At 37.9% G+C, this 12,055-nt stretch overlaps 1 protein-coding gene across 2 annotated transcripts; it reads left to right on the top strand.

Annotated features, from left to right (window-relative positions):
- Positions 1-673: 673 nt before the first annotated feature.
- LOC125019395 (sodium-dependent neutral amino acid transporter B(0)AT1-like) lies at positions 674-8,478 on the top strand. Of its 2 annotated transcripts, none has more exons than XM_047604147.1 (13): positions 674-935; positions 2,557-2,697; positions 2,774-2,911; positions 2,981-3,162; positions 3,352-3,462; positions 3,552-3,664; positions 3,771-3,899; positions 4,569-4,725; positions 4,806-5,010; positions 5,109-5,268; positions 5,396-5,558; positions 5,677-5,877; positions 7,896-8,478. In XM_047604147.1, the coding sequence occupies exons 1-12, from the start codon at positions 737-739 to the stop codon at positions 5,857-5,859; spliced, it is 1,881 nt and encodes a 626-aa protein (XP_047460103.1). In that variant the 5' UTR covers positions 674-736; the 3' UTR covers positions 5,860-5,877; positions 7,896-8,478. The 2 variants fall into 2 exon arrangements, with proteins under 2 accessions (XP_047460103.1, XP_047460102.1); XM_047604146.1 differs by having other exon boundaries at positions 676-935; positions 5,700-5,877.
- The last annotated feature ends 3,577 nt before the right edge of the window (positions 8,479-12,055 follow it).

The raw sequence follows: 12,055 nt of genomic DNA on the forward strand, positions 1-12,055 counted from the left end.
GTTGTCTTGCTTATTCAAGGCCAATGAATTTCATAAATTGGCCTCCTTAATTAGTTACCTGACTACTATCAATTAGTGGCTAAATGATAATCATGTTAAATTACTCTGATAAGAGTGAAACATTGATTATTGCCCCCGATGGTATTTTTCCCAAGATAAAGCAGCATATAGGTGCCCTTGGCCTGTCTGTCCAATAAAAGATTAGAAATCTAGGGGTTATTTTTGACCCAGCAATGTCCCTGGATCACCATTCCAACCAACTAACCAAAAATTGCTTTTTCCAGCCTAGGAACATATCAAAAACAACAACACAAATGTCAAGAGCCAATCTGGAAAAGATTGCTTTTATGTCATTTATTTTAGATTACTGGACCAATCTTTTAACTGTTTTAATAAGAAAGAGCTTGACAATTCAAGGGTCCTTTCACGATGGAGGCTAATAACTGCCAAATGAAAATAATAACAACAGCAATAATAATAATATTAATAATAAAAATAATATTGGGCCAAACCAAATATTCACTATTAAAAAATTACATCAGTTACCTGAATGGTTATGAATAAATACAAACGAACAGAGTGTGCCTTTGCTTTATCTGTACCAGATAAAGAAAACGATTGTAAACTTACTTCAACAATGCTCCTATCTGGACGCTCATACGTAAACACTTACCCCTCACTGAGCTGCAAAGGTAGCAGACACTACTTCTGTGGCTTCAGTGCACATGTAGGCATCATGAGACTGGTACTTCCCAACCCAGGACTGGATCTCCGCATCCCTAGACATGAAGATTTGGAGAGGATGGAAAAGGAAGAGGACGCGGACAGGCCTAAATGGGACAACAAAGCCCAGTATATACTAACCTGTGTGGGCTTCTGCATTGGTCTTGGTAATGTGTGGCGATTTCCTTACTTGTGTCAAAGTCATGGAGGAGGTAAGTTAAATGTACACATGTGGTTAAGCTGTCGAACGACTGTCAATGTGTGGTTGTGGTACTTTGAAATGATTATGCTATTATTGGAATTTACAGCATTTATGTATATGTTTATGTATATGTGTTTTCTGATTTGTTACAGCAGGCTTGTAGTATCACTTAAACACCCAAAACATTTCACTTTAAGTAAAATCTCTGGAAAGTTAAATATATCACTCATTCATGGTTACAATACTGTCTGTGAATTTGCCGTCAACCTACATTAATGATTCTTAGTAGTAGTAGGTCTTCTGAGGTAATAACTAACCTATGGCGTGGTTTATGAGGTACAGTCAGAGACCCTGTGATCATCTGTTCACTGCATAAGTTGAAATAGAATTCTAACAATGTTTTGTTATGCATTTAAAATGCATATGTGCGTGTGCGTATCTGCATTAAGTTGGTTGAGTGAGACCCAGGGAACGGAAAAACATGTATATAATGGAAGTATAATTTATTCTTTTTCTGTTACTTATTAGCCAGATAGTTTTAATCATGCAAACTTAAAACCACAGTTCATTGTTCATACTACCAAATGTCAAGGCTGTGTGACATTTGTGTCTAACAGAATGTGTCCTATGCTGATGGACCCAAAATAGCAGCAATGACATTTTTATGTTATTAAATCACATTTAATCTTAAGGAAACAACTGATTAAATCATATCAAAACATGTAGAATCAATTATAGTCATAAACTATGCTTATCAGCATAATGACACATCCGTATTGTTCAAGAACATACAATCATTAATGCCTAACTGCTAACAATTACTGTTATCATAAACATTTTAAATTATGCACAGCACATGTTATCCTTTAACCATGCCAAAGTGACCACTGGCTACTATTGTGCTGTCATTTAAGCATGGTTTGTTCAAAACATAAAACTCTGAAACACAGAGAGCTGCAGAATATCCTTAATATAAATGACTCATTTCATTTCACTTTCATTTGACTTCATTTTCAATAGAAGCCAGCAACACAAAGTAATGCCTGATACTGAAAAATTGGACGTGACTGCATAACATGCACATGGATCTCAAGGAACAATCCAAAAAAGCCAACAAGATTCATACTCTGAGGACCTAGTTTGGTGTAGCCTGCTCAGCTTAACCCTTTCACTAAACTTACCATATTTGGTAACTTCCATACACATTTTTATTTCTGTCCCCATGTCTTTCAATGAGGTTTAGAATTCCCAAATTACAGTAAAATGTGTCCTTCAAGGTCCACCTCTGCATGAACACTGAGCACAACTGCTCCATTAGGTACGAAGTGTCCTAATGTTGTCTAATGTGATAATGTTTTTGTTGACACGTGTTTGAACCAGCACTTATGTTCTTAGTAGTACTTAGTAGTACTGTGCCAGAGCATAAGTACTTTACAAAAAAGCAACTCCACCAACTTTCTGCCACAAAAGATTTGTATGAGGGGAAGTTAATCTGGCTTCCAAGCTACTGAGGACCATGATCATGACAAAATTACATGGCAATCTGTCCAAACTGTGACATTTCCACAATCATTACCATCCCCTTTGCCGCTTTCTCAACCCCTGAACTGCTCATCGCTTTAATTTTCCAGGTGCCTTTTTGATTCCTTACCTCATCCTGCTGGTGCTGGAGGGAATGCCTCTCCTGCTGCTTGAGTTTGCCATTGGTCAGCGACTCAGGAAAGGCAGCGTGGGAGTATGGAGGGCCATCAACCCTTACCTCACAGGTGTTGGTGAGTAAACTCATCATTGTAACAAAAGTAAGATTTTGGCTGGTTGTGATTTACACTTAATCCTGCTGTATTACAGGTATCGCCTCTATGCTAGTGTCCTTTTTGGTCGCACTGTACTACAACACATTAATAGCCTGGATCTTGTGGTATCTCTTCAATTCTTTCCAAGAGCCTCTGCCTTGGACGCAGTGTCCTCTCAGTGAAAACAAGACAGGTATTAAATCACACATCTTTAGAAACCTCAAGTTACATTATTTATCAGGTATATTCATTCCCCCCTCAGGATTTATACCAGAATGTCAGCAGAGCTCCACTGTGGATTATTTCTTTTACCGAGTGACTCTGAATAGTTCAACGGCTATCACTGAGTCTGGAGGAATCCAGTGGCCCATAGTAGTCTGTCTACTGTCCGCCTGGACTATTATTGCTATATGCTGCATAAGAGGAATTAGCACTTCAGGCAAGGTTTGTTGAACCTTAAATTCACTCTGTCACCCATGCTTATTTAGTTCTTGCTAGTAATGTCATAGTTCTTCTTCAACTTGTCAGCTCATGAGTTTGTTGGTAAATATCTTCTGCTTACTCTACTCAACTTAAAACTTGTTATTGCTGCTTTGTTTTAAACATAAATTTGTGCATTTGCCATGAACTCAGGCAGTGTACATCACAGCCATTCTGCCGTACATAGTGCTGGCCATCTTCCTGATCCGAGGACTGACTCTGAAAGGAGCTTTCAGTGGGCTAAAGTTCCTCTTCACACCAGATGTATGTTTTTTTGTTTTTTTTTTTACTCATTTTTTTTTTTGTATCTCATTGGTTAAAACTACATCACAATGTTATCCTCAACGTTGCAGGTGGATGAGTTGATGAAACCAACAACGTGGTTGGATGCAGGTGCCCAGGTCTTTTATGCATTTGGTTTGGCATGGGGAGGCCTCATCTCTTTCTCAAGCTACAACCCTGTTCAGTAAGGCAGTCACATTTGGAAGACCTGAACCTACATTTTAACTCTGTTTCATAGCATTCACAAAAACAAAGCAAGTACTAAATAAGTTTTTATTTCTTTTCCGAAGCAATAACTGTGTGCAAGATGCTGTGATTCTCTCTGTCGTAACTGGCCTCACATCAGTCTATGCTGCTACGGTCACCTACACCATCATTGGCTTCAGGGCCACTGAAAAATATGACACCTGTATCAATGAGTGAGTACTAAAGCTAGCTTTACAGACATTTGGTAATATACAGCAACTGTTCTTTTCACATGACTAGCTGATGAAATTATATAGAAAGTCCTGGCATTTACACTATTCAGATCTGACTGCCTGCACGCGGATGTGGAGAAACCCTCTCGTGAAATCAAATGTCACACGCAGTTAGTTAATCACAAGCAATCACGAACCAGTTATCTTTCTGGCCAATACAGAAAGCGTTGCTAATATTCAACTGACTGGCAATATCACAAAGGTAGAGGTAACAGGAAACAGGGCTGTCATTCTGGAACTGCAACAGCATTCTTGAAATGCATTCTGGGATATCTGGCTGCACTGAGTCCATATAAGTTGCCTCTCAAGAAATCCTCCATAAAACGGGCAGGGCAAGTACATATCCAGATGTTTGGTGGTGATGTTTGATACCACAGATTTCCCTTCCGATCTGATACTGAGTAAAATGAATCGGTGATACTGATCCGATACTAATACTTCGTGCAAGTACACCTAATCTGTCTGGTGTCAAAAACAATAGTGTATTTCAAATCATAGCTTTAAAAAGAATACAAGACCTCACTGTAATATAACAGAACAGAAAATCTGAATGTGTTCTTAAATTGTCTGCAGAAATCCAAACAAATCTCTGACACATTGTCTCCCCAGTAACATCATGACACTATCGAATGCATTTGAGCTTCCTGAGGAGAGCATCACTGTAGGCAACTATGATGCAGCTTTCAGTCATCTGAACAGCTCCTATCCTGATGTTGTTATTGGACTGGACATCAAAACCTGTGACTTGCAGAAGCTTCTCAGTGAGGTGACTGTTTTGATGGAGATGCATCAGTTTCTTGTATTATTCTAGTTTCCCTCTCTCTGATCAGTGCTGTGTTTGTTCAGGGAGTGGAGGGGACAGGTCTGGCCTTCATTGTTTTCACAGAGGCCATCACCAAGATGCCTGGATCCCCAATCTGGTCCGTGCTCTTTTTCATCATGCTTCTCTGCTTGGGACTCTCAACCTTGTTTGGCAACATTGAAGGAGTGGTGGTCCCCTTGAAAGACCTAAATGTATTCCCTAAAAAATGGCCCCATGAAGTACTGACTGGTAACTCATCCTTTAACCTCCAAATAAAACAAGTTTTGTGTTTATCTCTTCATTGCTCGTAAGACAAACTAACTTTTCTTTGTGAATGTGTGTTTCAGGACTAACATGTCTTGTGGCATTCGTCATCTCCCTCCTGTTTGCGCAGGGTTCAGGAATTTACTGGGTCACTCTCTTCGACAACTTTGCAGGGTCGGTTCCACTCCTGACCATTGGATTTTTTGAAATGATAGCTGTCGTTTACATCTACGGCATTGACAGGTTTGAGCTCATTCCCACTCTTTGTCTTTTGGTGCTTGTGTATAAACTCGGTCACACTAAGATGAGTAACATATTGTATTAAAAAACTTTTCAAAACAAATAAAAAAAACCTTCTTTCATGTGCCAGGTTCAATGAGGACATAAGGTTCATGGTTGGATATAAGCCCTCCATCTTCTGGCAGGTTTCATGGAGGTTCGTCAGTCCTCTAATCGTCTTGGTTATCTTAATTTTCTATCTGGTGACTCAAGCCCAAGAGAAGCTCACGTATTTAGTGTGGGACCCGAATTCTGTAAGATCAATTTACATTTTTCTTCATTACAACATTATATTATATTATACACACCTTGTACATTATACAAGGTGTGTAATATTCCCTGCACACCAACTACATTAGTCTTATTTTTTAGTTTTTTTGTTTGTTTGTTTTCAGGAGATGTTCCCAGCTCTGGCATCAGTTCCTTACCCTTCCTGGATCAATGCAGTCATCTTTCTTTTGGCAGGAATCCCCAGCTTGGCAGTGCCTCTGTTTGCATTGTTTAGGCTGGTATTCGTGTGCTGCAGAAAAAAATGTTGCGGAGAGAAGAAAGTGAGGCAGATCTCCTCATCAGGTGCAAAGTCATACAATTTACAACTGTAGTTGAACTTAACTTTCCACATATTTGTGTTCCCATCCATGCTTTGTACATGCTATTTCTAGAGGAGCCTGTCATTCTCCAAATGCAGTGCACTTGTGGCTGCTGAAGCAATGTTTGTCTCTATGGAATTAAAATTTACAATGACAGAGTAAAAAGACATTAACAGAATCACTGATTTAATAATATTAGTGTGCGGGACATAACTGTACACTACTAATATTTACAAGTGGAGGATGTATTGCACTGAATTGATGACAGAGATGGCACACTAACAGTACAAACAGTGGTGGCGATGTCAGAAGAGATCAACATGTTGCAAAGACGAGGCCAAAGGTTTTGCATGTAAGCTGCAGAGCTGTTTTCAAACATGTTAACTGACAGCTACAGTGGCTTCTAGTCCTCTTGTCTCCTCTCTTTAGTGTCCCTCTACCCATCCGGCCTCAAGCAGATGGGTCCCTCATATGAGCTGGGTTCCATCCTGTAAAATATTTTTCTTTGCCACGGTAGCCTTAGTGCTTGTTCAGGTGGTTTAAAGCTCTGAGCTCTTAAGTATCATTTTTATTGTTTTTGACAATATATTTACACACCAATCAGGCATAACATTATGACCACTAAAAGGTGAAGAAAATAACATTGAACATCTTATGACAAGCCTGACACAGATGCACACACAAAAACGCTTTAGGAATAACAAATAAAACACATAAGCACATATGAGGAACAGCTGTTGAGTCTATTAGTAGCTTCGATGAGGAAAGTCACCTTAATCGGTTGTGTGACGTATTTTTCCCTTATATGGAAGTCACACTCAGGGTGAGGAGTGTTCCCAGTGTTTAAAGCTCTGCCATGGAAACGTACGAGACACATGACACAGAGATTTTTTATATTCCTTTGTTCCCCTTGCCCCCCCTCAGAAGGCCCATGTCCATTCTCTGATGAGTCAACTGTTCTGGAGGCACAAAGGAGACCTACACAATATTAGGGAGGTGGTCATAATGTTATGCCTGCACTGTGTGAATCAAATAGGACTGCATATATTACAAGAGAGAACATTTTGTGAAACCTGTGGAATTAACATAAAATGTGATCTGATCTTTATCTAGTTATAAACTCACATTTCTAACATGTCTTTGTTGAACACTCTCATCTTCTATAACGGCTTGTCCTCTTAATCATTACTTGTACTTAAGTAGACTTTTTCTTGTGTTCATAATAAGAAAACTTCGAATAATGTTTTATTGCATTACTTAGCAGTATGATTTGAATGTATTAAAGATCAGTTCATCTTTAATGAATTTCCATATACTAGTTTTCCTGTAAGATACTAACTTTTGCTTTACTTTAAAAATAATACTACTTTAATAATAGTAATCAAATATAGTTTAAATAAGTATTTCAATAATTTCACAAATTTCAATCATAAATTAGTCTATTAGTCTACACAATGCAGCAATACAAATGAGTAGGCAGTGAGTCCTTTTGTTTAGTGTGCTTTGATCAGTTTAAAAATATATACATCTCATTTTATGTTAAAAAAAAAAGCCACAAATTAATTAGTTGGGAATAAACATAAAGAACAACCTTTTTCAGTTCACAAGAGAAGAGTCCACTCACCAGCATCTCTAATATTGCTATAATAGTACACAAAAAATAGGACAAATCTTTTATACATTTTCAATATTTGTTTGTTGTCCATTATCACCAACTACTTGAATGACCCAGACACAGACTGGCCCGGTACAGGTATATCATGTATAAGATATACTCTATACTTCAAATGACTTACCTTTATCCACTTGAAGTTGGTTTCAGCCACTAAAGCATCAGTCTGTCCTAATATTTAAGCAGTACCTAATAAAATGAATATGAACTTAATATTAAGATTGACATATTGCTAATATGAGAAGCAAAGGTTTTTTTTTTTAAATGCAATTAAATAAATGACTATAAGGGATTTACTGACATGTGTTTTTATGCTTGCATCTTTACAGATATGTGGAATACCAGATGAGCAAAAGCATCATGAATGAACCACAACACCCTTCAATCTCATCACCTCATCATGCACAAATGACTGACAAATATAGGTCTTTGGCAAAAGCCATGGAGATTAGGGCCCTGAAATAACAGCAAATACACAAACCCGTCTATGGATATACTGATAATCGATAGTACAGTGTCTGTAAAGTTCACACTTTCCAGGAAAAAATGTGTCTCACATGAGAGCAGGGATTAGAAGGAAATGCAACAGTGATTTTTCTTTTTGTGTTTAAAAAGAAACTGTAACCAGCAACAAGTGAATGTGCATTATAGTTGTTTATTTTGTTCAGTGGATGTTACCATGCCATATTTGGTTTAAATTTGGATTTGTTCAGACACAACTTATCTTGATTTAAAGATGAATTGTAAGTTTAATGAAATTCTGTTTTGAAGGGAAATTGTTTTGTTTGTTGTTCAGTCCTTACACACCAAGCATGAACTACATAGCACATTATTAACTTGCCAAAATTCAGTCAGTATGTGTTACTGAATTTAATAAAATAACACAAGTAAGGTAACACCTTATGAATTCATATAAATTATATTTACATTGTGTTAATTTCACATGTCCATAAAATTTCCTACACATTATAACTATGTTGTCATGTATCTTAAAAGCGTAGTAAAATGTACTTTAAGTTGAAACCAAGCACATTTGTAAAAAATTACTTAAATACATTTAAGTGTATCTTAATGGTGTCTCAAAATAATGTAGTCAAGTACACTTATTGCATATGGATTACACTTTCCAGGCACTTTAGTTTAGTGCCTAGTTAAGTAGTTTTTTGAACAAATCGGAGCTCTGTACACACCAACACGTTATTTTTTTAAACAATAAAAATGAGAAACAAGCATAAACTCACCGGAGAAGCCTGATAGGAATCCAACAAGAGAGACACGCCTTTTTGTATTGATCCACGGTCCAAGGGTCCAAGCTGTCCATTTCAGATGTATTTTCAGTCGAAAAAAAATACTTTTCTTTCCCATACCACCATGCCCTGTGGCTATGGTGGTTCTCTGGTATTAGTACCCATGTGCTCCACACTGGGGTTGTGGTTCTCCTTGGGCTGGGGCTCCTGACTCTGAGCCCTGGTAAAGCTTGCGCTGGGTCACATCAAGAAGAATTGACAAGTCATGTAATAATCATTGAGTTTATTATGACAGTACGTTGAAGTGTTCAAAAGTTATGGCTTTTTTATTTAAAATGTGTCCAAATGGCACAGTTTGGAAATGCCTGGTTATACCCTTAGATAAAAGGGTAAAATAATCTTTAATTTTCATATGCAATTTGAACGGGAAGTAAGTAAGACTTTATGCTATGATAATCTTGTGTTATCCAGACGAGATCTGTCCTCGGCTTCCTCTGAAGGCATCAGAGCTTTCAAAAGAGACCAAGACTATGCATGAGCTCCAAACTGTTCATAAACAGCATTTAGTTTTCTTTGGGTATGTCCTAAATAGGTGTTTCTCTGCAAAAAGGCTGGAATGGTAAGGGGCTAGTAAAACATTGGACCCCCTTTTGCCTTCAGAACTCGTGGCATACTTTCAACAAGGTGTTTGAAACATTCCTCAGAGATTTTGTTCCATATTGACATGATGGAATTATGCTACACATCTATGATGCAAATCTCCCGTTCCACCACATCCCATATGTGCTCTATTGCAGGCAATGTTTTTCCAGTCTTCTACTGTCCAGTTTTGGTGAGCCCGTGCAAACTGTAGTCTCAGTATTCTGTTCTTAGCTGACAGGAGTGAAACTCGGTGTGGTCTTCTGCTGCTGTAGCCCATCTTCTTCAAGGGTCGACGTGTTTTGCGAGTCGTTGAACCAGTCTGCCTATTCTCCTCTGACCTCTCACATCAACAAGACATTTTTGTCCACACAACTGCCGCTCACTGGATATTTTCTCTTTTTCAGACCATTCTCTGAAACCCTAGAGATTGTTGTGCATGAAAATCCCAGTAGATCAGCAGTTTCTGAAATACTCAGACGAACCTATACAGTACCAACAACCATACCACATTCAAAGTCACTTAAATCCCCTTTCTTCCTCATTCTGATGCTCGGTTTGTACTTCAGCAAGTTGTCTTGATCTCCTCTACAGGCCTAAATGCATTGAATTGCAGCCATGTGATTGGGTGATTAGTTATTCGTGTTAATTAGCAATTGAACAGGTGTACCTAATAAAGTGGCCTAACATTAGCATATAAAGTGCATTTCTTTTGTACAGCAAAAAAAGCACAGTTCAGTACATTTATCAGTTGACACAGAAGTGTACTAAAATTACCTGGGCATGATGACTTAGATGAAGATCTGATCGTCTGCTAAGAGAAAGTAATTCATAAAAGTTAATTCATAAGTACTTCCAAAGAGCTGACAGGTGTTATTTCTTCTTTATAGTATTCCAGTGTGTGCTTGAATAACATAGTATCCAATCATAGATTCAAGATTACCTTTTACTGCCATTTTTTACTAGGTATGAACAACAAAATCTTTTTTCTCATCCATTGATCATCCATGTTAAATAACTAACAATAAGAGTTTTATTGAAGTCAGTCCAAGTCAAACTGAACTTTGTCTCTTGCTTATTTAGTTTACTCAGACAACCTCCAAATTATCCTTTAATGATTCACAAAAATAATGATAAAAGGAAGATAAACCTCAACATGATATACAGTATCTGTCCAGGAGCTGAGGTCTTACATAAAGGGCAGCAGTCACTTATTAATACTGTGGACGACATCAGTGAGCTCTAGGGTTTAACTCTGGAATCTTTAAATGAGTCAGGAGTCACAGTTCAAACTAGAGGCTAAACCCGGCATCCGTGATATGTAACCATCAGTGGCTGAGCTGTGGCTCAGGTGGTAGAGTGAGCTTGTGTTTTAATTCTTGGGCTCCAAAGTGTCCTTAGCCTAGACACAAGTGAAGATTTATTTTCCAACAAGATCGTAAACCAAAGCAAACAGTGAAGGCTTAAAGGTTTAAAGGCAACAAGGTGAATGTTCTTGCGTGGCAGAGTCCAAGACTTCATTCAACAGAGAATTTGCGGCAGAACTTGAAAAGTGCCATTAAGGCCGATCCCTTTACATGGTGACAGAGCTTCAGCACTTTGCACAGAAGAATGGAAGAAAAAATTTCAGTGTTCAGATGTGCAAGCCCGTTTGAGAACAATCCATACTCAGTACCGTAGTTATTAGTATGGCTTATTCGTAAGGTATTTTACCTTGAGATTATTTTGTAGAAATCTGCACTCAGGGTGACAGTGTTTTTTGAGATTCTTGTCAAATAAAGACAAATTATAATGACCATGATTGCATGTATAAAAGCAATAAAAAGGGAAAAAAGTGTAATGTGTTGAATACTTTTCATAAGTGCTGTATCAGAAGTGCATGTTTTTGGGTTTGCATATAAGCGTGCACCTTGTTGAGTGCGTTGTAGTTTGATGAAATGTATCTATTGGCAGATTATACATCATGTCAGAACAAACTGGAAATAATTAAGATCTAAAGTGGTAAACAAAGTTGTACATACAGTAAATCTTACATGCAGTAAGGCTTTGGCGATCCCTTGAATGGGCATGTCAGCTTATAGAGAATTAGTCATCACAAAGCAAAAAAACAAAAAAGTGTGACATGGTGAGCTGCAGGTAGAAAAGGTGTCTTCTCTTTGGCTTCCCTGGAGGTCTCAAATCTTCTCAGTCAGTAGCTTATAAGATTAGAACCACCAGTATTAGATCATTCTATATATTAAGTAGGAGCAACTTCTTATTTTATATTCCAGAAGGAGCAGGACTCACAAGTCTCATTGTCATTATCAAATGACTCACTCCAAAGGTTATTTACCCCATTATCAGATCCAGGGCAACACCTCAATATTACTACTGTGTAGATGGAGTTGCAATATAGTGTGACAGGTGAGGTGCACCCCAGAAAAGTGGATTCAAACATGAGATCTATTCACTGGAATGACACAAAGAGAACTACAGTGCATTGATTATTTGTTTGATATGCAAATCAGTGACGAAATAATGGAAGGGCAGAGTGTGCACTTGCTAATCTGTAAACCAAACCAGATAAAGTCATAAACGTTCTCCTAACACGAAGCCCTTACTTT

This window comes from Mugil cephalus, chromosome 14 (assembly GCF_022458985.1).
Source record: "Mugil cephalus isolate CIBA_MC_2020 chromosome 14, CIBA_Mcephalus_1.1, whole genome shotgun sequence".
In the NCBI taxonomy this organism is placed as follows: Eukaryota; Metazoa; Chordata; class Actinopteri; order Mugiliformes; family Mugilidae; genus Mugil; species Mugil cephalus.

Bases quoted from the DNA above. Each gene is read 5' to 3' on its own strand.
- LOC125019395 (XM_047604146.1), top strand. From the start codon at position 737: ATGAGACTGGTACTTCCCAACCCAGGACTGGATCTCCGCATCCCTAGA. The intron at 3,463-3,551 runs GTATGTTTTTTT...TCAACGTTGCAG, and splicing joins AGTTCCTCTTCACACCAGAT to GTGGATGAGTTGATGAAACC. The intron at 3,900-4,568 runs GTGAGTACTAAA...TTGTCTCCCCAG, and splicing joins TATGACACCTGTATCAATGA to TAACATCATGACACTATCGA.